Source organism: Alligator mississippiensis, chromosome 7 (assembly GCF_030867095.1).
Source record: "Alligator mississippiensis isolate rAllMis1 chromosome 7, rAllMis1, whole genome shotgun sequence".
Lineage (NCBI taxonomy): Eukaryota > Metazoa > Chordata > Crocodylia > Alligatoridae > Alligator > Alligator mississippiensis.
The window spans coordinates 33,180,793-33,202,420 of NC_081830.1; the positions used below are offsets into that span (position 1 = coordinate 33,180,793).

The following is a 21,628-nucleotide window of genomic DNA, read 5'->3' on the forward strand; positions in this document are numbered from 1 at the left end:
TCCAAAGGGGCTTGGTGGCTTAGTAAAGTTCAGTGAGACTTAGACATCTGATGCTCTTAGGTGCTGTTGAAAATCTCAACCTTTAAACAGCACCCTACCTAGATTCTTGATAGCCCTGGGCAAACTTTTAGTATCAGGTCCCCCTTCTCCAGATATAATGATGATCATAATAATCAGACAACAGAAAAAAAATTCCGATTTTTCAGGCCCCCTGTTTGGGCCCTGGGCACCTGCCCATTTTGTCCATGCCTGTGTCCAGCTCTGTCTTTAAAAATGCTGTGTGAAAATATTTCCAGCCACCTGCTGATTGGCAAACATAATGGCCCAGCAGCTGAATGCACTCCCCTTGCAGATCAGGTACATCTTAGCTCTAACATTTTAAGTTCCTTTCCCTACAGATAAGCCCCTCAGAGGTTAACAAAAATCTGGGATGTATTTTGCTTTTATCACAGAGGGGTAGCTCAGGTTTACTTATGGGAATGCCTGCCATAGGTCCAGGTCTCCTGAATGAGAACCTAAAGATACAACAATGGGCCCTTCGGTAATTCCTAGGGTCGATGGATTCTAATACAAGACAGTCTGAAGTTGATTAAGGATAAGGTCTCATGGGCATGAGTCTTTTTGAGTTAATCTCCAAAGACCATGTTTAGGTACCTATATAAGAGGCCTGTCTTACCCTGGGGCTGTCTCTCTACAAGTCCCGGTGATTCCTTTGAGTATTGCTGGGTGCTTACCCCTTCTGAAAAGCAGGCCATTTATTTTGACACTTAAATGGGGACTTTGGGGCTTAGCACTAGGCACTGCACCTTGAGGCTCCTGCTCTCTGTTGCATGTTCTGTCAGCCTCTGAATTAAACTACCCATTACCCCAATGTGTTTCTGCTGGGAAGATGCTACTCTGGATGCCTTGGAGCTGCATGAAGGCTGAGAGAAGTGTATGGATATGGGTAGAAGTCGGTATGAGAAAAGGGTGGGAGGGATTGGATGGCTGCTGTGTCAAAGATTACTCTCAGTGTACTGCCATTCTGGACAGTCCCACATGCATTCTTATTCTTTCTGGTCCCAGCTCCATAGCCCTGATCCATCCTTACCCAACATCCATCATGCTAACCCAAAGACTACCCTGGTTTCTCTCCTCTTTATACTTCCCAGAAAAGGTTCCCGCTCAGATTCCTGCCCTTTTCATCACTTCTGCCTGCCACCCTCTCGTCCCCCCATTTTCTTCCCCCAGCCCATTCCTGCTATGTTTGAGCCAGGGATCTACTGTGAATCCTGCTGAAGGAGATGCCCAGAGAGGACAAGGGGCTCGGTACAGTGCACCTGCTAGTCCATGAGTGTTTCCTCTGCACTTCTTTTTCAGGGTGGCTTCCCAGCTGAGTACATGCTGGATGAGGAGAGCCAAGGGAGCCTGTCCTGCCTGGATAGCAATCACTCCCACTTCATCTTAGTGGATGATGGGACCCATGGCAGATATGGCATGGAGATCTCCTTGAGGACCAGGCTGGAGAAATTCATTTCTGAGCAAACCAAGGTGAAAGGAGGTAATGTCAGCCATGGTCAGGGACTGCCTCGGAACCAAGAAAGGAAAATGCATGAGATCCCTAAGCCAATGATCCTAGGGCATGAGCAAGTATTGATGGAGCACAGGGGATCAGAAGATGTTGCAAGCCCCCTCCTTATTAGCTTTCTGAAAGAGTTCCTCAGTGACACAGACTGAGACAACATTCATTCCTCCTTCAGATGGAATGACTACAACCATCTCTTCCCTTGTTAATAGCAGATCTCTTCCAAAGCTTTTCTAGAGCCTGGCCTATGATGGAGACAGCCGCAGTTGCCTCTTCCATGCTGGAAGAGACCATCACAGGCCAGCCTTAACAGGAGGGTTTAGCATCCACATAGACCTGAATTGACTCTGCTTCCCTGCAGGAGTGGCCATCAGGATCCCAATTGTTTGCGTCGTGCTGGAGGGTGGACCCGGGACTCTTGATGTAAGTACACCTGCCCTCTCTTCAGGTGGCTCGAGGAAAGACAGTGCAGTTGCATGGGTTGGGGGACAGTGAACACCATTGTCTCATTGGGTGAAGTCAGCCTTCACCAAACCGATCGCTGGGGCTTAGGCAAGAGATGGAGTCAGTGGAACTGAACCATGGCTCAGGAGACTAGTCTCCTGCAAGTGGGTGAACAGTGAAGCAGGGTGCAGAGAATTAGTCAGCTGTAACAAGTTAATTTCTTGTATGGGCATTCATAAAGTAGCCAGATGAGAACACAATGACTAATACCATACCTAGGCTGTGGATGTTTGGGGCCTGATCTGAAAGACCCTGAAGCGAATGGAAGCCAATGAGAAACTTCCCCTGGGGTTTGGACAAGCCTCTGTATCCTATCCATCTGTGTGTTGCAGACTATCTACAATGCAATCACCCATGGCACCCCGTGTGTGATAGTGGAGGGGTCTGGCCGTGTAGCTGACATCATTGCTCAGGTGGCCCACCTGCCTGTCCCAGAGATCACCATCTCCTTGATCCAGAAGAAAGTGAGCATCCTTTTCCGGGACACCTATGAGTTCTTCACTGAGGGCAAGCTTGTGGAGTGGACCAAAAAGGTGAGAGGCTGCACCTGCATGGCTATACTTGCTGATGTCACTGGGAGACAAAGGGAGAGGCGGTAACTCGCCCATTACAGCATCTGTGACTTTGTTTCTCCATTCCTCAATAAGGAAACACGCACACTTCATAAGTGTCACAGCTTTTCCAGCCATACTTCTTCTAGCTATGTACCATGTATGTGCCACTCAGACTAGACGCGCACACACACACACACACACACAAACCTATGCAAACTGATCTCTGAGTGTGTGAAGCAGGCAAGTGCGCCACGCACAGCAAAGCAGGGAGAATTTCTGGTCTACTCCTCATCTGGTCAACCCAGTACTTTCATTTTATCCCAGTCCAATGGGTTTTTTGCCTGGAGTTAATTCCCAGCATTGTTTTCCATCTTGGGTCACTGGATTTTTAACATGGGGAGAAAATCTGCATGAGGCCAAACCCTAGCCCTGCTGAGGACAAGGGGATTTTCAGTGTCAACTGCAGTAGGGCTGGGATTTCACCCATTGTGCTGTACCTGCCAGCCTGTTTGTACATTGGAAGAATGATGGTAGACACGGAATCGGCCTACTCTCTTGTAGCTGGACTGGAAGCCACAAAATTAACCTTGAATGGACTGGAGGATGCTACAGGTATCCAGAGGGAACACAGATTTAACATCCAGTGTGTACGGAGGGACTGTGGACACTCGAGGCAGAAGCAGGATATTCATCCTGAATGGGCTAGGAGGTGCAGCTGGGATCTACAAGGATAGGTCAATTTACCTGACATGGGCTGGGTAGCAGCATGGGAGAGAAGGCTTCTGCCACTGACCAGCTGATTCTCTGGCCTCTCCCACAGATCCAAGACATAGTGCGAAGCAGGCAACTCCTGACTGTTTTCAGGGAGGGCAAGGATGGCCAGCAGGATGTGGATGTGGCCATTCTCCAGGCACTGCTCAAAGGTGAGTGGTGGCATGTTTCTGCTCTGGTGGGGTGGCTTCTACCAGGGCACCTAACAGCAGAGAACCTGACTGTCTGCCATAGTGTGGGGCTCTCTGTGTGTGATGGATCCCCGGGGTGCAGGGAGCCCAGCTGGCATCTGGGCTGTGCAGAAGGGCCCCCCAGTACTTGAACAACTGAACAGGCCTTCTTTACTGGTCATGTTGCTGAGTGTGTAGCTCACTGGTCCACAGGGGATGTTTCTGTGAGGTGAACATGGAGGTGTGAGCTATGGCCCAAGGAGCAGCTGGATCAGGGATTTTATGAGTTCAGTGAGTCTACTGATGCTGACCAGGTAGCTGTCCCTGCAGCAGGGCTGCTCTGCAGAAGCCCTTCACCTCCTGGTCCTTTCCCACTTGGCTCATCTTAGCACAGAGCTCCAGCAGCTGCTTCCCTGGCCAGGACAAGCCTTGCTCCAGTTGATGAAGCTCTTTGTTGGGGCTCTGCTACAGATGGCCTCCCGGAATCTCACATGTATACCAGCTCCCATAGAGTCATTTCTCTGCTGTTTCACAGACTGGAAACTCGCTGAGGCAGGGGTAGTTTCACGGCAGCTCCTGTCTCACTGTGAAGTCACAGGCCTGCTTCTCAGAGCTGAGCACCTTGTGTGCTTCTGTTCTGCACGAGCAATGGATTGTCCTGTAGAAATCCCACGCCCTAGGGAGGTGCAAGACAGGTGAAGATGCTGAGTATTGGGTACTGTCCTGTACCCCACAGGCCAGGGGGGAGAATCGCAGGAGATACGGGCATTGGAAAAGCCTGGCCATTTCCTGGGGTTCCATGGGTGACCTTTTTCTCCCAGGTTATAAGTGTCCCATAATCCTCTGAGCTCCTTTATGTGTTTCATGGGCATCCTGCTGCCTGGAGCTACCTCAGGGCAGTCCTGGCTCCAGATGCAACTGTTCTGGGTCAGGGAGGTAACAATGAGGCCCCGTCTCTTCTGCATACCATCACTCCCCTGTATGCCTCTTTGGGTACAGCATCCCGAAACCACAACCACTTTGGCCACGAGAGCTGGGACCACCAGCTGAAGCTAGCCGTGGCGTGGAACAGAGTGGATATTGCCAGGAGTGAGATCTTCACAGATGACCATGAATGGAAGGTGAGAGGGGCTGGCAGGGAAACCAGAACTCTATTGCAGGAGCATTTTTTGAGGTTTCAAAATGCAGGTCCCAGTCTGGAGGGAAACTAAGACCTCTTTGTGTGTTGTTTCATTAAATAAATGGGAGAAAAGTCCCATTTGCTGCCCTAGTCTGGTAGGTCTTGCTCTATGTTGGGCAGTAGGAGATCCATGGTCAAGGGCAGGAGCTGGGAGCAAAGGCACCTCTCACCTGGGCTCACGGACTCAGACAAGTGTGGAGGCTGGCATCACAGTCCTTTCCCTTTCCATTCATAGCACACTTGTACCCCTTCCCTGCTGCCCCTGACTCACCTTCCTCACTAGCAGGTGGTTGGCTGGGAAGCTGCCTGTGGTCAGGCTGTTCCCCTGCTCCAGTGACCCCTCCAAGGGGCTGCTTCAGTGCATCTTCCTGCTGCCCGCTTCCCACCTCTGGGCTCCATTTTCATCTCCTTGTCCCCACTCCTGAGAAGGAGGGTAGGGTTCTGCTCTACAATAGTGTGCCCTTCACTGCTCTTTCTGGCTTGACAGCCTGCAGATCTGCACCCGGTGATGGCTGCAGCCCTGATTTCCAACAAGCCTGAGTTCGTGAAGCTGTTCCTGGAGCAGGGCGTGCGCCTGAAGGAGTTTGTCACCTGGGACACCCTGCTTTACCTCTATGAGAATCTGGTGCCATCCAGCGTCTTCCACATCAAGCTGCAGAAGGTGCTGGCGGAGGAGAAGGAGCACCTGGCCTGCCCCAGGGCACCACGAGTTCAGCTGCACCACGTCTCCCAGGTGCTGCGGGAGCTATTGGGCGACTCTACACAGATGCTGTATCCGAAGCCCAAGCAGCCAGAGCGACACCGACTCTCCATCCCAGTCCCGCACATCAAGCTCAATGTACGGGATGGTCCTGAGTTCCATGGCTGTGGTACAGTGAGAGGCCAGGGGGTGGGAGCAGGTATAGCTCCTTGGATAGGGCATGAGATGGTGACTGTCCATCCCGCCACTGAGAGGCTGGATCTGGGCCAGTTTTCTAACCAGGCACCTGATGAGCACACTGGGTGCTGGCCATCTCAGGCATTTTCCTGGCAGAGGAGCTGCAGGTTAGACTCGCTACCCAGCCCCAGCATGGAGGCCTTTGAGAATATTTGTGCCAGTCTAAGTGTAGCGGTGTCCCTCCACCAGTGATTCCTCACTAATGTTGGCACGTGGCACAGGTGCCTGGCAGGGCTTACCCTACCTGGCTCACTGTGTTGCATGAGCAGCTGTCTACACCTATGGCTTGGTGCTAGCCCCGGGGCAGGTACAGGGAGTTGGTATCGCCAGTGTGAGTTTTCCTGCACAAAAGAATACCTTCAGTTCTCTTGCTTTCAGTCCAAGTGAAGCCCTCTCCAGTTAAAGCATCCAGTCTTAAATTCTTGTCTGGTCCAGTGGGAATCCAGTCTTAAATTCCTCCCCAGAAGATGGCCTGGGGAGGCTGAACCCACACCTTGGACCAGGTGCCCATTGCTGCACTGCTTGTGTATAGTGGGTGTGCAGCCCTGTTCTTCTGGGTCAGTCCTGTTTCACACCCACATTCAGCTGGCATTCAGACCACACAAGGTATCAGGCTGGGCAGAGATGCAGGCCACCCCCGACTCCTTGCCCTGCACTGTAAAGACTCTCCTTCCTGTAGGCTCCAGGCTTTCTTACTCAACGCCTGATGCTGGCCTCATCTTACTCAGGTGCTCTTGGGGGCCGCCCTCTGTGTTTCTAGAGGTGCAAAGATCCAGTGAAGAGTAGTGTGTGGGGAAGCTCCAGCAGCTACAAAGAAAATGTGCCAGCAGGTCCCCTTGCCTAGTTGTCTCTGGTGCCTGGCTCCCCAGCTGCCATGTGTGTGAGTGCAGGGTCTTTCGCTGTGAGCCTTGGAGCTGAGTGAAGCATCCCTCCCTGTGGAGAGGAGCAGTTAGCTAGGTGCCCCAGGACAAGGCCTGGAGATCTGGTTCCCTGCTCACTGGCTGGGTCTCTCCTAACCCCTCTGGGTCAGGGGTGGATCCCCCCCCAACACACACACACACACACACACGCACACACACGCCCTGGTGGCTGGAGCTAGGACATGGGTGGTGTTTTTCTGTACTTAAAGCCAGAGTAGGTGCTTTGCCAAGTCTTGGTAATGAGTTGATTTGTCTTACTTGTTCCCCAGGTTCAGGGAGTGAGCCTCAGATCCCTGTACAAGCGCTCAGCTGGTCCAGCCATCTACACCATGGACCCTGTGCGGGACCTTCTCATCTGGGCTGTTGTCCAAAACCGCAGGGAGCTGGCAGAAATCATTTGGACCCAGGTACTCCAACCACTTCCCCAGCAATCCCAGAGGTTATGGTAACCAGCAACAGGTCTGAACACTGGTCCCCCTCTCATTACTAGACATCTGTGTCTACCTTTGGCCTGGAGCCAAGAAAGGACTCATGGCCTCTGACTCTTACTAGAGAGCTAAAGGAGCCTCATAAGCTGCTCACATGGAGCCACCACTGGATGGGGACCAAGAGCCCCTTGTCCAGGTGTGGGTTGTACTGGGGGTGGTACTGTTTCCTGTAACCACAGTAAGTAGAATTGTCCAAAGCCATGAACCATGAGGACTGAAATGCCTGAAGGAGATGTCCCTTTCTAGCAGGAGTCCAGGCTGTGGGGTTGGCAATGGCATGTCATGGACCAGTCAAGATTGCAGTTTGTTCCATTGACAGGGTGGGAGCACTCCAAGCTGGGCAAGAAGAGAGGAGATGCAGGAAAGCCCTGGATCTCTGCCTTAGCTAAAGGCCTTGGTTTATGAGACTGGTCTTTCTGAATGGTGCTTGGCCCGGAAGGATCCAACTCCCTTCGCTTCCGAAGACCCACAGGGGCCTTGGACCTGCAGCCCCAGGGTACCACACTCCCACTCACATGTCCCCTTTGTTCCAGAGCCAGGACTGCATTGCAGCAGCGTTGGCCTCCAGCAAGATCCTCAAGGAGCTCTCCAGGGAGGAGGAGGACACAGACAGCACAGAGGAGATGCTGGCCCTGGCAGAGTGGTTCGAGCTCAGAGCCATCGGTGAGCACGAGGGCAGCAGTACCCTTAGAGGAGGACACAGGAGGCACTGGAAGGCTCCTCCCAACCCCGTGCTCCTTTCTGGAGTCACTGCCTTCCCTCCTGACCCCTCCCACTGAGGGACATTTATCTGTAGACTGTCTGGCACACAGCACTCAACTGCAGTGCACCATGTGGTGTGTTTGCAATTCAGGGCCCTGCAAGCTCACAGGGTGGTGTTCTGGGCAAGGTCCAAACTGCAGCCCCTACTGCTCTAGGAACAGTGTTTTTTTTCTGAGCTGAGCTGCTTGCCTGCAACACACCTCTGGGGTGCTCTGGTTGGCCCATGGGGAAGGGCTTTGCCCAGTCCCAGGCCTGCCGCCCACATGTGTTTCTGTGCAGGGGTGTTCACGGAGTGCTACCGCAAGGACGAAGAGAGAGCCGAGAAGCTCCTTATCCGCGTCTCTGAAGCCTGGGGAAAAACGACCTGCCTGCAGCTGTCTCTGGAGGCCAAAAACATGAATTTTGTGTCCCACGGGGGCATCCAGGTACATTTCCAGCTGTGGGGGAGGGGAGAGCTCACTTCTCTTCCCCCTGCCTGCTTTCCCCCCTCACAAAGGACTTTTCACCAGGAAGAAAGCAGAGTCCTCAGTGTGGCCATGCACGCTCAGGCAGCTCCCAGCAGCAGCTTGGCCACACAAGTATCTCTACCCACTCAGGGAGCCGTGGCACTGGCTCAGCTCGGTGCCCTGTTCCCACGGGTTCTGTGCTGCTCGGAGTGGGACCCACTCCCACCCACAGCATGCAAGGGATGATGCCAGCCAATAAGCCCCTGGCATGCACGGTCTGCCCCCACCCTGTGCTGGGTCTGTGCTTTGGCCACTCGGCCCTCAGCCTCTTTGCTTTCTCCTGTATAGGCTCCACACCTCAGCCCAGCAGGCCCTGTAGAGCCTGAACAGCGAGCTACTTGCACAGCCATATGGGGTGGGTCTAGCCTCTGACCTTAAGGACGGGACTACTTCCCCCTCACTGAGCCCTCCATGGTCTTGTCTGAGTGGTTGCTACAGGAGACAATTCTGCTGGCGAGTGGGGTGGATCAAGGCAGAATTTCTCTTCCAGAGCGGGGAGGCTGCCCTGTGGGATGGAGGGATGTCAGCTGTCAAGGTGTTTCTAAGCCTTCCTCAGAGGTGGTGGGTGTTGGCTGCACTCCAGGCTGGGGGCTTTGACTGGGCTACGCCAGTGCTCCTGCTGGGACTTAAACCTGGAGGGTCCTGACTAGAGGGACTTGTGCCCCTACCCAGGGTCAGACTGATGCCATGTTTGAGATCAGGAAGGAATTTTGCCTTGTGGTCAGAGTGGTATGGACTGGCAGGGTTTTGCCTTCCTTTGTAGCCATGGGCATGGCCTCTACCTGGGATCTCATGGGCATGTATTAACAACCTTTCATGGAAGCAGAACTTTGGCTGCCACAGTCCCCCTGCTTTACCTCTGGCATTTTGGGGTGTGATGCCTGGTGTTATATCAGGGTTGATGGCAGTCTTATGTAGAGTTTAGATGACAGATTTGTCTGGGATGGTTTGGATAGGGCTGATCCTGCCTCAGGCAGAGGTTGGACTAGATGTGACCTCTGAAGGTCCCTTCTAGTCCCACTTTTTTGTGATGGGCTCTGGCCTCCATGTGACTGTAAATTCATGCCCTTCTGCTCCCAAATTGCAGACCTTTCTGACCAAAGTCTGGTGGGGGAAGCTGTGTGTGGACAACGGACTCTGGAGGGTCATCTTATGCATGCTGTTCTTCCCGCTTCTCTACACCGGCCTCGTCGGCTTCAGGTACTTTCAGGGATCCCTCTCTGGGTAAGCAGCAGCAGAAGTGGTCTGTGGCAGAAAGCCTATGGCAAGGACATTTGCAGTGTGAGCAGGAGTTGGAAGATTCACAGTGACTGGCTGCAGAGGGAGGTGGGGTTCCCAGTGCCCCCTCTTTCTATGCTAACAGGTCAGACACAGTGGGTGCTAGTGTGATAACCCCTACATTATCCGCAGTGTCCCCGCCATGCTGTGCAGGGCCTCAGCAACCAGGCCTGTCAGCTCATGCTATAGTCAGCCCAGGCTCTAGCTCTGCAGAAGTGACTCCCCCATTGAAACAGCATATCGCACACCAGAACACTCACTGCCTACTTCAGGGCCAGCCCCAGCCCCAGGACCATTGCTGTCCTGTAGTCATGTCTTGGATCAACAAGGGCTTCTCTAGAGGAAGCAGGCCAGGCATGTGTTGCCAGGGCCTGGAATCAGATCTGTAGGCACTAGTGACCACCAGAGGCTGCCCAACTGAGACATACAGTGAGTGCCGGGCCCTGTGACTCCCAACACCCTGGCCTTGGAGCAGGTGCCCAAACAACACCTTGGGCGTGGCATTGCCTGATCCAGCCAACAGTTGTGGGGAAAGACCTTCTGGACCATACGGTGTAATCTAGTAAGACCCATGATAGTCACAGCAGGCCCAGGGTAGAAAGCTGTTCCCTACATGATGTGCCATGCTGTGTTTGTCTGTACTAAAGCCTCCCCAGGTTAGAAAGCAGGCCTGCCCTAGCAGAAGCCAGCAACGTTTCCTGAGCCCTGAGTCATGCATCCTTTCCTGGTTACTTCCCCCCACTCAGGGAGAAGAGGCTGCAGCCGATGAACTGCCTGACGCGCTTCCGAGCCTTCTTCACGGCCCCCGTCGTCATCTTCCACCTGAACATCCTCTCGTATTTCAGCTTCCTCTTGCTCTATGCCTACGTCCTGATGATTGATTTCCAGGAGACGCCATCCTGGCGAGAGCGTATCATCTATTTTTGGCTCTTCTCCCTCGTGTGTGAGGAAACCCGCCAGGTACGGGACAGGCAAGGCAGGGGCAGGTGGTGGGTAGGTGACATGGGGCTTGACTGGGTTGCCCCCAATGGCATGTGGAAGAGTGTCTAGCCATGCTGAAGCAGGCAGTAGCAGTTCCTGTTTCCACATGGGTGTGTGCATGCTCCCTCTTGTGACATGTTTTTTTGGGGGTTGATGTGCACACGATGTCTCGGGTACATCTGCAGATGAGCGAGAACATCACAAGCCAAGATCTTGTGGGATCTCCCAAAAATTCCATAATTTTTACCTGCAACTTGATGAAGCCGCATCTCTCAGCCAGACATGCGCTCAGGGACATGCTCTCAAGTATGTGTGCCAGTTCCTAGAGTTACAGAGACCATTAGGCCAGCTAGTCTGCCCATAGGGTTTCAACCAGTTAGTGAGCCTAGTAACTTATGTGTAGCTAAAGCAGACCTTTCAGAAAGGCAATCAAGCCTGGTTTGAAGACATCAGGTGTTAGAGAACCTATTCCTTCCCTTGGAAGTTTGTTCCAGGGGCTAGTTAGCTTCACAGTGAAAAAAAATTGTGCCTGATTTCTAATTTTGAATTTGTCTGTTTTCAGGTCCCAAATGCTAGGTCTTCTTTTGTCTTTTTCCTCCAAATTTGAAAAAGTTGATACCAGGTGTTTTGGTCTGGACAGTCAAGGACTCCGTACCATCACCACCAAGAAAATGTGGACAGTCAGGTTTTTTTTAACATATGGAACTAGCTTTTTATGGTTGAAATCAGAAGCAAACCTAGGACTTGTTGTCTAAGCCTGTAAACCTACAGGAGGAAGGAGAACTGCTGCAATTTCCCCTGCAGGGACCTCTTGACCCGTATCTCATGGAGATGGAATTGCATCTCTACAGTGACTAGATCTTCAGTTGCTATAAAGAGGTGTAGCTCTATAAACTCCAGTAGAGACTCTGTGGGACCTCACTGGTGCTGTACCAGTGCACACACAAGCTGGGGATCTGGCCCATTCCTCAGAGCCAGGCAGCCAGTGCCCACCAGAATCTGGCTAGTACATTTCCAATGTGCTCCCAAGATGTGATGGTGGTGATTCATCACCTCATCCTTACGCTGATCACTAAATAATGACTTCATGGTTGGTCCAAAGGATGATGATAACAATAATAATAATATCGCAACAGCCACTGGTATATGTACAGGTATCCTACCAGTTCCTGGCAATACCAGTGAACAGATCATCAAATTCCCAATCTCTCCTATTATACAAAGATGAGTTCTAGTGGGTAATGAGCTGGCAGATCTATCACTTGCCCAGCACTGCTGATATCTGGGCTCTGCAGCTTTCTCCCTGAGTTGCAAGAAGTGGTCCAAAGGAAATAAGCACTTCCAGCAACAAGAACTTCTTTATTATTCCATGAAGACTAAGCACCAGGGAAAAGTAAACTTCTGTAAAAAGCTAGATGACTAAGCTTTGAATCAGTGCCTCTCAACCTTTTTAGGCATAAGGCACCCCTGAGAAAATGCCAGCTCTGACCTTTCACTCATTTTTACGATTTTAGAAAAATAATAGAGCAATTTTCTGTTGCAAAGAACTCAAAGACCACACCAGGTCACAACCTCCAGTGCCCCTCAGCAGCCTAAAGTCCTTTTACTGAAATACTTGTTCCACTTGTTTTTCCCAACAGCTATTCTATGACCCGGATGGGTGTGGGTTACTGAAAATGGCTTCCTTGTACATCAGTGATTTCTGGAATAAGCTGGATGTCTGTGCCATCCTGATCTTTATGGCAGGACTGACATGTAGGTAAGCATGGAGGATTTGGATGGGCAATCTCCTCATGCCACTCACCAGAGCCAGCTGGAAAACAGGGAGAGGAATTTGCAACTGTGTTGTTGAGATTTTTTTTTTCAACGTTTAAAAAGAATGGTAGTGTGAGGAAGGATGATGTAGCCATGATGGTCTGTGAATTATGCGAGAGGCAAAGATTTCTTTAGGTGGTATCTTTTATTAGACCAACTGTATCACTGGAATAGACTTAAAGGAGCTTTTGAAGACAAAACATTCTTCCTCAGATCTGAGGAAAAAAGCCAGCACTGTGATTGATAGATTATTAATTTTTCTTCTCAGACCTGAAGAAGCATGTTTTGCATTCAAAAGCTCTTCTAAGTCTACCCCAGTGATGCAGTTCACCCCCAACAAAGATATCATCCAAAGCAATCCTTGCTTCTCCTGCTCAAAAAAAATCTAAGTGCAAAATGCTGATGAAATTTTCAATTGGAACATGGATGTTTTTTATAAGCTTCCCTCTGTTCCCATCTGCTTTGATGCTAGGCCTGATGGGTTTTATGTTCTGTTCCACTCTCAAACAGGACTCGAGGGGAAGAGCTATTCTTCTCTGGGAAGGTAAGCTGTGCATTTGCAGGAAAACAACTCCACGTAAGGAGATGCACTGATGCGTTTTCTTTTCTCTTTTCTCCGCCAGGTTAATCCCATCTACTTTATATCCAGGACGGATCATATTGTCCCTGGCTTTTATCATTTTCTGCCTGCGTCTGATGCACATCTTCACAGTCAGTAAAACCCTGGGGCCCAAAATTATCATTGTGAAGAGAATGGTAAGAGCTCTTCTTCCTTGGGGGTGACTTATTTGTAGTGGGAGCAGAACAGGATCTACATAAGACTTATGAATTGGGGCTCATGGAGAGGGTTGTAGGATCTGGGAGGGAAGCGAGTGTCACCCAAGTATTTGTTCCATTGAAAGCCAACTGTTCACTCCTATTGTCTCTTTTTATTTTGCAGATGAAGGATGTCTTCTTCTTCCTCTTTCTTTTGGCTGTTTGGGTTGTGTCTTTTGGCGTGGCCAAGCAGGCCATTCTTATCCACAATGAGGAGCGGGTGGACTGGATCTTCCGGGGTGTCGTCTACCATTCCTACCTGACGATTTTTGGGCAGATCCCTTCCTACATTGATGGTACTGACTCCAGGGCTTCTCACTTGTTTCTGCCTGGGCCTGGTTGGTGCTGGGCAGGGAAAGATTTCCAAAGCAGGACAAGAGCATAAGACTGCTATTGACTGGCTTAGAGCTTGGGTCCATGTAGGCCATGATCCTGCCTCAATGGCAGAGGGTGGATGCAGAGGGGTGGGTGAACAGGATATCTTTGTTACAGCTCATGTTGGCTACCATGCTCATCCAGTTCTTCATGAACTAGTGCTGTCAGTGTGGGGGGGCCTCTAGCAGCTCAGCAAGGACCTCAGCCATGACAAGATTTTGCAACATGGCTGAGACCATCTAGCCCACCCCCCAGCTCAAGGCAGCATCACCCTCATCTAAACTAGCCCAGCCAAGCATTTGTCCAACCTGCTGGAACTCTCTGGCCTCTGTCTGACTGGTTTGAGGGCTGGGTAGAGATGAAATGCAACAGGACTGATGCTCTGTTCCATGACGCATGCTTCATTCAGCTGTGACTCTGGGGAGTCAGCAAGGCTGGATCCCCACCTGCTGCAAAGCAATAGTAGCTGTGCTGGAAGCAGTGGACCAGGACCCAAGGTGGTGTCAATGGATCAGGTTCCACTGGAGCCAGTGGAAACTGGTGTAAGAGAAGGGAGAGCCTGGTTCAGGGGGTGTGGGGCAGGTGGATCAACAGGAGGTGGCTCCAGAACCTCTGGGTACAGGACTGGCTGATAATTGCAGCGACTCAGAGAGCCTGATCCTGGGAGGTGCTAGGTGGTATCTGCCAGGCCCTGTACACCCTCAGCTGTCATTGTGGTCAAAGTCCCCCGGCATTCCCCGCTCTCTCCACAGACACATGCCAAAGAAATACCTTGGCCTCTTTGCTGTGGCTAGCAATGAGGCTCTGTCACTCCTGAGACCATCACTGGTTTCCATGGAAATACTAGCAGCTCTTGGAAGTTTTGCAGGTCTGCCAGGGAAAGGCAGTTTTTGCTATCTGTTCCTTGCTCTTCCCTTCCTAAAGTTAGGCTCACACTGTCAGACAGCAGAAATAATGCCACGTGGCTGGCTGCATACTGGGAAAAGTGCTTGTAGTACAGCTGCACTGAGTAGTTTGTGATCCCTCTGTGGCTGTAATCTGTTCATCCAAAATACTAGGCAAATAGAAACAGCCTCCTCCAAAATCAGGAAAGGTTCACAAATGCCTCCCGGCCTAAAAAAAGGCCTGAACTGATCTGATCTGAGGGACTGCTCATCCTATTTGGCCAGATCGTCATTAGGAGTAACTAGCTAATGCAGTTGGGAGCGCAGAGGTGAGGTTGGACCAGCCTATTTTAGTTGGACCAGCCTATTTTAGTTTCTTACCAGTGTTTAGCTGAGGAGACAAGGCTAGTCAGTCAGGGCAACACAATGGGCCCTATTGTTCCTATAGAGGCAGCTGAGTGTCCATGCCTCGTGAAGGGCCTGAGCTGATGCTTGGAGAGTGAGAAACAAGCTAAAGCACAGGCTGCTATGAACCCACCACCATTCAGGCAGTGTACTTTCCATGTCAGCTCTTGGTTTGGGGGCAGAGAGGCCCAAATGCCAGTACCTGATGCTAGAAGACTGAGGTGTATGCAAGAAGCTGGGGTGTCCCATTATCGAGCTCTTCCCTGTTCTCTTGTAGGGGTGAACTTCAACATCAATCAGTGCAGCCCAAATGGAACTGACCCCTACAAACCAAAGTGCCCAGAGAGCAGCGAGGAGAACATGGAGCCCATCTTCCCGCAGTGGCTGACAGTCCTCCTACTGTGCATGTACCTGCTGTCTACCAACATCCTTCTCCTCAACCTCCTCATCGCCATGTTTAAGTGAGTCTGTCCTGAGCTTGCTGCACATCCCTAGCTGTGCTTCATGGAGCAGGTGGTGCTAGGAAATGGTGAGCTAAGGCAGGATGCTGTGGGATGAGCCCGTCCTTAGGCGGGAGCTCTGGGCACTCTGATCTGCATGGCAGAGACAACTTGGGGGCATGGACTTGTGTGTGAGCTGGTGCTCTGACACTGGCTTTGATGGGAGGTTACCTGGTGCTTATGGGCACGAGGCCTACGCCCAAAGTCTGAGCATCCTTGTGCATGGGGTAGTGCTGAGCCAGACGGGTACTGTGGTGCAGGCTTGTGTTTCTCTAGCCTCCAGGATGGCATGTACTCGTCTCTTTTTGGACCTCTTCCAGCCCTCTGGCCACACCACAGATAACCCCTCTGCTTTGCCCCTCCCAGCTACACGTTTCAGCAGGTGCAGGCACACACCGACCAGATCTGGAAGTTCCAGCGCCATGACCTCATTGAGGAGTATCATGGCCGGCCTCCGGCCCCGCCACCCTTCATCCTCCTCAACCACCTGCAGCTCTTCATCAGGAGGGTCATTCTGCGAAAGCCAGCCACCCGGCCCAAGCAGCTCAGTAAGGAGCTCCTTTCCCAATGGAGCCAGCTGTAATGATGTGGGCCTTTGTGCTTCCCAGGTCTGGCTGGCATTCTGATAATCCTTGTGGCACAAAGGACTGAGCTTGAAACTTGGTACATGGTCTGGTGTGCCATTGTTAAGGTGGCCCTGGTGCTCTAAGAGACACTGGGTGACAGTAGTGGCCACTGTGCTAGACTGGGATCTAGAGACCACGTAGTGAGCTACTACTAAATGGCACTGGGGCTTATATTGGTCTGAATATGGCCTACACAGTTTGTTTTCAACTTGGCCAGCCCTGTGCAGGTTCTTCTCCCTTGATCAGTTCTTATTTCCTCTGCAGAAGAAAAGCTGGAGAAGAATGAGGAAGCAGCTCTCCTATCCTGGGAGATGTACCTGAAGGAGAACTACCTGCAGAGTCAGCAATGTCGAGAGAAGCAAAACACAGAGCAGAGGGTCCAAGACATTGCACTCAGGTACTGGCCCCATCCCTTCCCTGAGGCCAGGTTGTGTTTCTGCTTAGAGCTGCTGGTGTGGAGAAGAACAACGGATGTCTCTGTCCTTGGATTACATGTGGGCAACTCTGCTTGACACTGTCCTCTGGGTTTGGGTGGTTGATGTCCCTTGTGCCACATGTCATAGTTCCAAGGCGAACTGCCCCTTTCTCCCTCTGCTTGTGCATGCCTTGATGCCAGGCCTCATACCTAAACCTCTCCTGTGGGGAATCCCTCTTCAAGGGAGGCCTGGGCCTAAGCACATTGCTTATTAACCATATTTCCAGCTGGTCTCGATGTGTGTAGCTCTCCTGCATGGGCATCTGTGACCTGTGATGCCTCCAGTGACCAGACCACCCTTTTGAACCACAATGGAGTCTATTTTAATAAAGAAACACAGCATTTCAGGAAACAGATGCGTTTTAAAACAAGAAATAGTCTACACATGTATCTGTCTTGCTGATTAGTGTACCAAACTCTCATGGTAACTGAGGCAGGTTGAGGTTTTTCAGACCCTCTCCCCTACCCCCACAGATTCCTGTGTTTCTTTCTGGTTCCTCTGGAAAAAATACCTCTTGCCCTTGGGAGACTTTTCATAGCTCCCAATGCAGCTCTTGATTTCTCATGGTCCTAGGCTATTTCCTGATCTGGCACCATCTCTCAAGTGTTGTGGAGAAGTGGCTGACCTGCAGTTTCTTTTCTACAGTTATCCCTTTAGCTGAACCAGTATCCTCCTATGTGAGGCCTTCTGGTAGTCAGGTTAGCATGCAGTGTTCAGCTGTTACTACAGGGCAACTCCACATCCCTTCCGGTCTGGAGCTGCACTTGCCCTGGGCCATTCTGGCATGACACCTGGATGTGGTTTGCTAAAAGCTGCGGACTCACCACACCACTTTCTGCTGGACAGTGGATCTGAAGGTCTTTTGTCTCAGCCTCTTCCTCTTCCCAGAGTTTTGATAATCCACCTACCATGTTCCCAATCACCTCACTTCCCAGCCCAGGCTGCCTGGGGCTCCCTCCCAGCTCATCAGTCTGAAAGTCACTCATGACACTACAAACTGAGGCAGCTGCTCTCTTCCCCTGGGCTTGAATGTGCTTCGGTGTGGTGTTCCACATCTCACTCACCCAGGGAACCAGGGGCTTGAATATGTGATTTTGGGGTAGTGGAGAAAAATGCTATGCTGTAGTTTTGGCCCCACACTCCAGCCAATACTCTTGGGTACATTCCTTTTTCATCCATGGTGGGCCCAGCCATGTGCTGGGGGATTACCCTTCAGGACAGGGAGCTTCTCACTATGGTGACTCCTTGCAGAGCTGGATGAGCTCTGCAGGCAGCAGGACTTGGATTGTGTCGGTGGAGGGGGAGTTGGTGGATTATGAATGATCTGAGCTGCTTGGAAAAAATCTAAACAGTAGGCCTGTGTGAGTCAGCAGTGATCCGATCCAGCTTCAGACTGGGTTTCTGCCTTGATCCAGCTGAAGCAGCTCTGAAGCTTCAGAGCTGCCTTGGAGATCTGCCCATAGGGTATAATGGGGAATCAATGAAATATCTATAACTTTGTTCTTTTTTTTTGTCTGATTTGGATGGAATTTGCAGGATAGGTAGCCTCTGCTGAGAATATGAAACCTGCCAAGTTGCAAGAAGATCGGTGCAGGGGTTTGGGGGGAACTGTATGCCAAATTCTTGAAAACCAAACTCCTGTCACATCTATGTGTTACACCACAGGGGGGTCAAAACTGCAGGGCTGGTAGCTCTTACTGAGGTCACAAAGCCTGCCAAGTTTCAAGATTGGTGCAGGGGTTTGTGGGGAACTGCACCTCAAGCTGTGGACAAGCAAAACTCGTGACATGGGTGACCCTGTGTATGTTAAGGCGCAGCGGGGTGACAGCTGCAGGGATGGTGGCCCCTGCTGCAGCCATGATGCCTGACAACTGTCAAGGAGATCAGTGCAGGGGGGTTCTGGGGCCCTGCACCCCTAGCTGCTGACAGGCAAAACTCCTGACATGGGTGCTTGTGGGACTGACGGTGTCTGTCTTAGGGCAGTTGATTGTCTGTATTCATTATTTCCTCTCCTTAGTCTCTGCTTTTGTAGGTGCTAATTGATGGCAATTAACTGGCTACATTAGCTAGTTCCTGTGTATTGAGCTGGTCCCTGAGTGAATCATGATTGACTGGTAACTGGTAACACAGTAGCTTAGCAGCCAGGCCTGCAGTAGTCTCCTCTCCCTGCCCCAAGACAGACACAGTCAGTCCCACAAGCACCCATGGCACCAGTTTTGTCTGTCAGCAGCTAGGGGTGCAGAGCCCCAGAACCCCCCTTCTCCAATCTCCTCGACAGCTGGCAGGCGTCGTGGCCTCAGCAGGGGCCACCATCCCTGCAGCTGTCACCCTGCTGCGCCTTAATACACGCAGTGTCACCCATGGCACCAGTTTTGCTTGTCCGCAGCTTGAGGGGCAGTTCCCCCCCAAACTCCTGCACTGATCTTCTTGAAACTTGGCAGGCTTTGTGGCCTCAGCAAAAGCTACCGGCCCTGCAGTTTTGACCCCCCTGTGGTGTTACACATAGATGTTACAGGAGTTTTGCTTTCAAGAATTTGGGGTGCAGTTCCCCCTCCAAACCCCTGCACTGACCTTGAAACTTGGCAGGATTCATGCTCTCTGCAGAATCTATCACCCCTGAAAATTTCATCCAAATTGGACAAAAAACAACAAAGTTATAGATATATTTTATTGTTTGCCTATTATACCCTATGGCTGGATCTCCAAGGCGGCTCCGAACTGCTTCGGGAAGCCTAACAAGGCCAGTGCCTCGACCCAGACATGCTGCTTCAGACGTCCAAAGCTTCTCCGGATCCGAAGCTCTGTCCGAAGCCTCACACAGCCCTACTAAACAGACCTACTCTGTTGTCCTAGCAGCAGTGGGAAGGGCAAAATGGAAATATATGGCATGGATGTGGGTACTCCTGGGTGCACCCCTGCTTCTGTGAGAAAAGTACAGGGAATGATGGAGCTGCTGTTTTAACCAGGAGGCTCTGACCCCATTCGCCTACTACCAAAGACCACCGAGACAAAGCATCTGGGCGATGCCCAGGCTGCACTTAGAAGCCATTGAGGACCTTGAAGGAGAGTAGAATTTGGTCTGCTCTCTGCAGGCCCCTATCTCCATGCTGTGCCAGCTCTCTACACTGCTGTGGTCCTGGATGGGGGAAATGGGGAGAGAAGGACTGACTGGGTGTATTTGGGTGAGAAGGATTTTATGCCCATGAAAGCAGCTTGGTAGAGGCCAGTGGATGGCAGGTGAGCATGAGCAGCTCAGGGGGAGCTGGGGACTTTGGTGCCTGGGTAGACCATTTTGTGTGGAGCACCAAATGCCCGAAGGAGGGGCTGGGTGTGAGTTCTGCCAGTGTGTATGGTCAGTGGGCATTGCCCATAAAAGCTCTTGCTTACTGTGGCCCTGACTGGCCATGCTTCTAGGGAGAGAGCCACCATCAGCTGCAATCCCTGCATAGACTACTCCCACCTGGTGTATGCAGTGGGACAAGGGAGGTGTCCCCCATCACACCAGTCTGCAGGGTTGGACATGCAGCATGCCAGCTGACAGTGTGACACACCTGTTCCACCTCTGCTTCAGGTTTCCAGCATTGGCTGAAGCACAGTCCTCCTCTGAGCTTCCCCAAAGGCAGTGCAGCTCTTCACTGCCTCCTGCTCAGGCCTGCACCTCAACCCTGTGTGACTAGTTATGAGACAGTTGCCACCAACACCATGGGTGCTGACAATGCAGGGGCAGAACTGTCGCACTGTGCTCTCCTTTTGACTGTGAGTGTCAGTGCAGAGAAGGGCTGTCTGTGCTCACAGGTCTAAGTGAATGCACATAGACCAGACAGCTTATCTGTATCCATTGTTTTCCAGTAGCCCCACTGCCCATTGCGTTGCCTGCCTCTATGCAGGTTTTGGTTCTCTGAAGCAGCTTTCTATCTCTCTCTGTCTCTGTGCTCCTTCCATTTCAGAGTTGACACACTGGCAGAGCTGCTGGAACTGGACCGGGTGAAGAGGACAAGCATGGTAGAGCAGAGGCTGCTGTGTCTGGAAGAGCAGGTGAGGCAGATTTCCCCACTCGGAGGAAGTCTGTGTGACTAGTGAGGCTTTGGGTAAGCAGCCCAAACAAAAACAAAAAAAAGGCGAGGAGGATTCAGTTTGGATGAAACAAAATTGAGATGTTTTGTTTTCATGTCAAAATGACCCCTCTATACACATAAGTTAATTTTCATTCAATGGGAAATGTTCTCTTTGACCCAAAGTGGGTCATTTCCTCATGGATGCTTGGGGGGGAACAAATGCAGTGAGAGGCCCCATTCACAAGACAGATGGATAAGGGAGGCTCTCTCTCCTGCACTGTCCACTTGCCCAGTGTCTAGAGCCCTCAGTCAAGATGTGGGTTCAAGTCTTACCACTACCTCAATGGACTTCTACACCCACATCTGCTAAGGAAGTGCTCCAACCCCCAAGCCTTTGTGAGGGAGAGGGGGAGACAGGGATGCCTCCTGTCAAAGCTGTTCCACTTTGCATTGATGGATCAAAGATTCACAGAAGCAGGGAGTAGTACCCGGGTGTTCCTCTTGAGACCCTCCTCCTGTCTGTGGCATTCAGGTGATTCACACAAAGTGGGACAGCTCCAGCACAAGAAGTGAAGCACATGTCCTTGCAGGATAGTGTATAGCCTTTCCTAGGACATTCAAGATGTGCACGTGAATTTCCTCAGCCTAAGGGATGGGGGTTGGGGGAGTTTGAGCTCAGGCCTCATCCATTTCTGTCTGCACCCTTGTATAAAAGGGGAGGTTCTTGTCCTCCTTTGGCAGCTTTGTGAATCGAGCCCTGAAAATTTGTTTTCCAGCTGAAACCATTTAGTGTAATTAACCTAAATTCTCTAAGGTAGGAATTCAGGGAATTCCCTACGGAGTGACTGAGACTTCGTTTTTCAGTGAACTCACTCATCACCAGAAAAACATTTCCCAGCTGTAATAGAAAGATGCATCTGGAGACTTGAACCTGTCACACACCTGAGTGGAATGGACTGTGCCCAAGACTGGGTGGCAGTGTCAGGAGTTTAAGGGACAGGCTGTGTCTGGGACTACCAAGAAATCTGGGAAACCTTTCCAGGATTTTCAGAGAGCTGTAA

At 51.4% G+C, this 21,628-nt stretch overlaps 1 protein-coding gene across 2 annotated transcripts in view; it reads left to right on the forward strand.

The window, feature by feature from the left end:
* Positions 1–21,628, forward strand: part of TRPM2 (transient receptor potential cation channel subfamily M member 2) — a 47,334-nt gene that overhangs the window by 13,915 nt on the left and 11,791 nt on the right. For both annotated transcript variants that reach the window (XM_019489887.2, XM_019489886.2), the window contains exons 7-24: positions 1,360–1,540; positions 1,926–1,987; positions 2,401–2,601; positions 3,443–3,545; positions 4,563–4,684; positions 5,231–5,581; positions 6,870–7,007; positions 7,622–7,751; positions 8,130–8,275; positions 9,444–9,556; positions 10,381–10,594; positions 12,256–12,374; positions 13,054–13,186; positions 13,371–13,542; positions 15,188–15,371; positions 15,777–15,958; positions 16,301–16,433; positions 20,460–20,547. In XM_019489887.2, the coding sequence (XP_019345432.1) occupies positions 1,360–1,540; positions 1,926–1,987; positions 2,401–2,601; positions 3,443–3,545; positions 4,563–4,684; positions 5,231–5,581; positions 6,870–7,007; positions 7,622–7,751; positions 8,130–8,275; positions 9,444–9,556; positions 10,381–10,594; positions 12,256–12,374; positions 13,054–13,186; positions 13,371–13,542; positions 15,188–15,371; positions 15,777–15,958; positions 16,301–16,433; positions 20,460–20,547 (2,772 nt within the window). The remainder of the gene's footprint in view (positions 1–1,359; positions 1,541–1,925; positions 1,988–2,400; positions 2,602–3,442; positions 3,546–4,562; positions 4,685–5,230; positions 5,582–6,869; positions 7,008–7,621; positions 7,752–8,129; positions 8,276–9,443; positions 9,557–10,380; positions 10,595–12,255; positions 12,375–13,053; positions 13,187–13,370; positions 13,543–15,187; positions 15,372–15,776; positions 15,959–16,300; positions 16,434–20,459; positions 20,548–21,628) is intronic.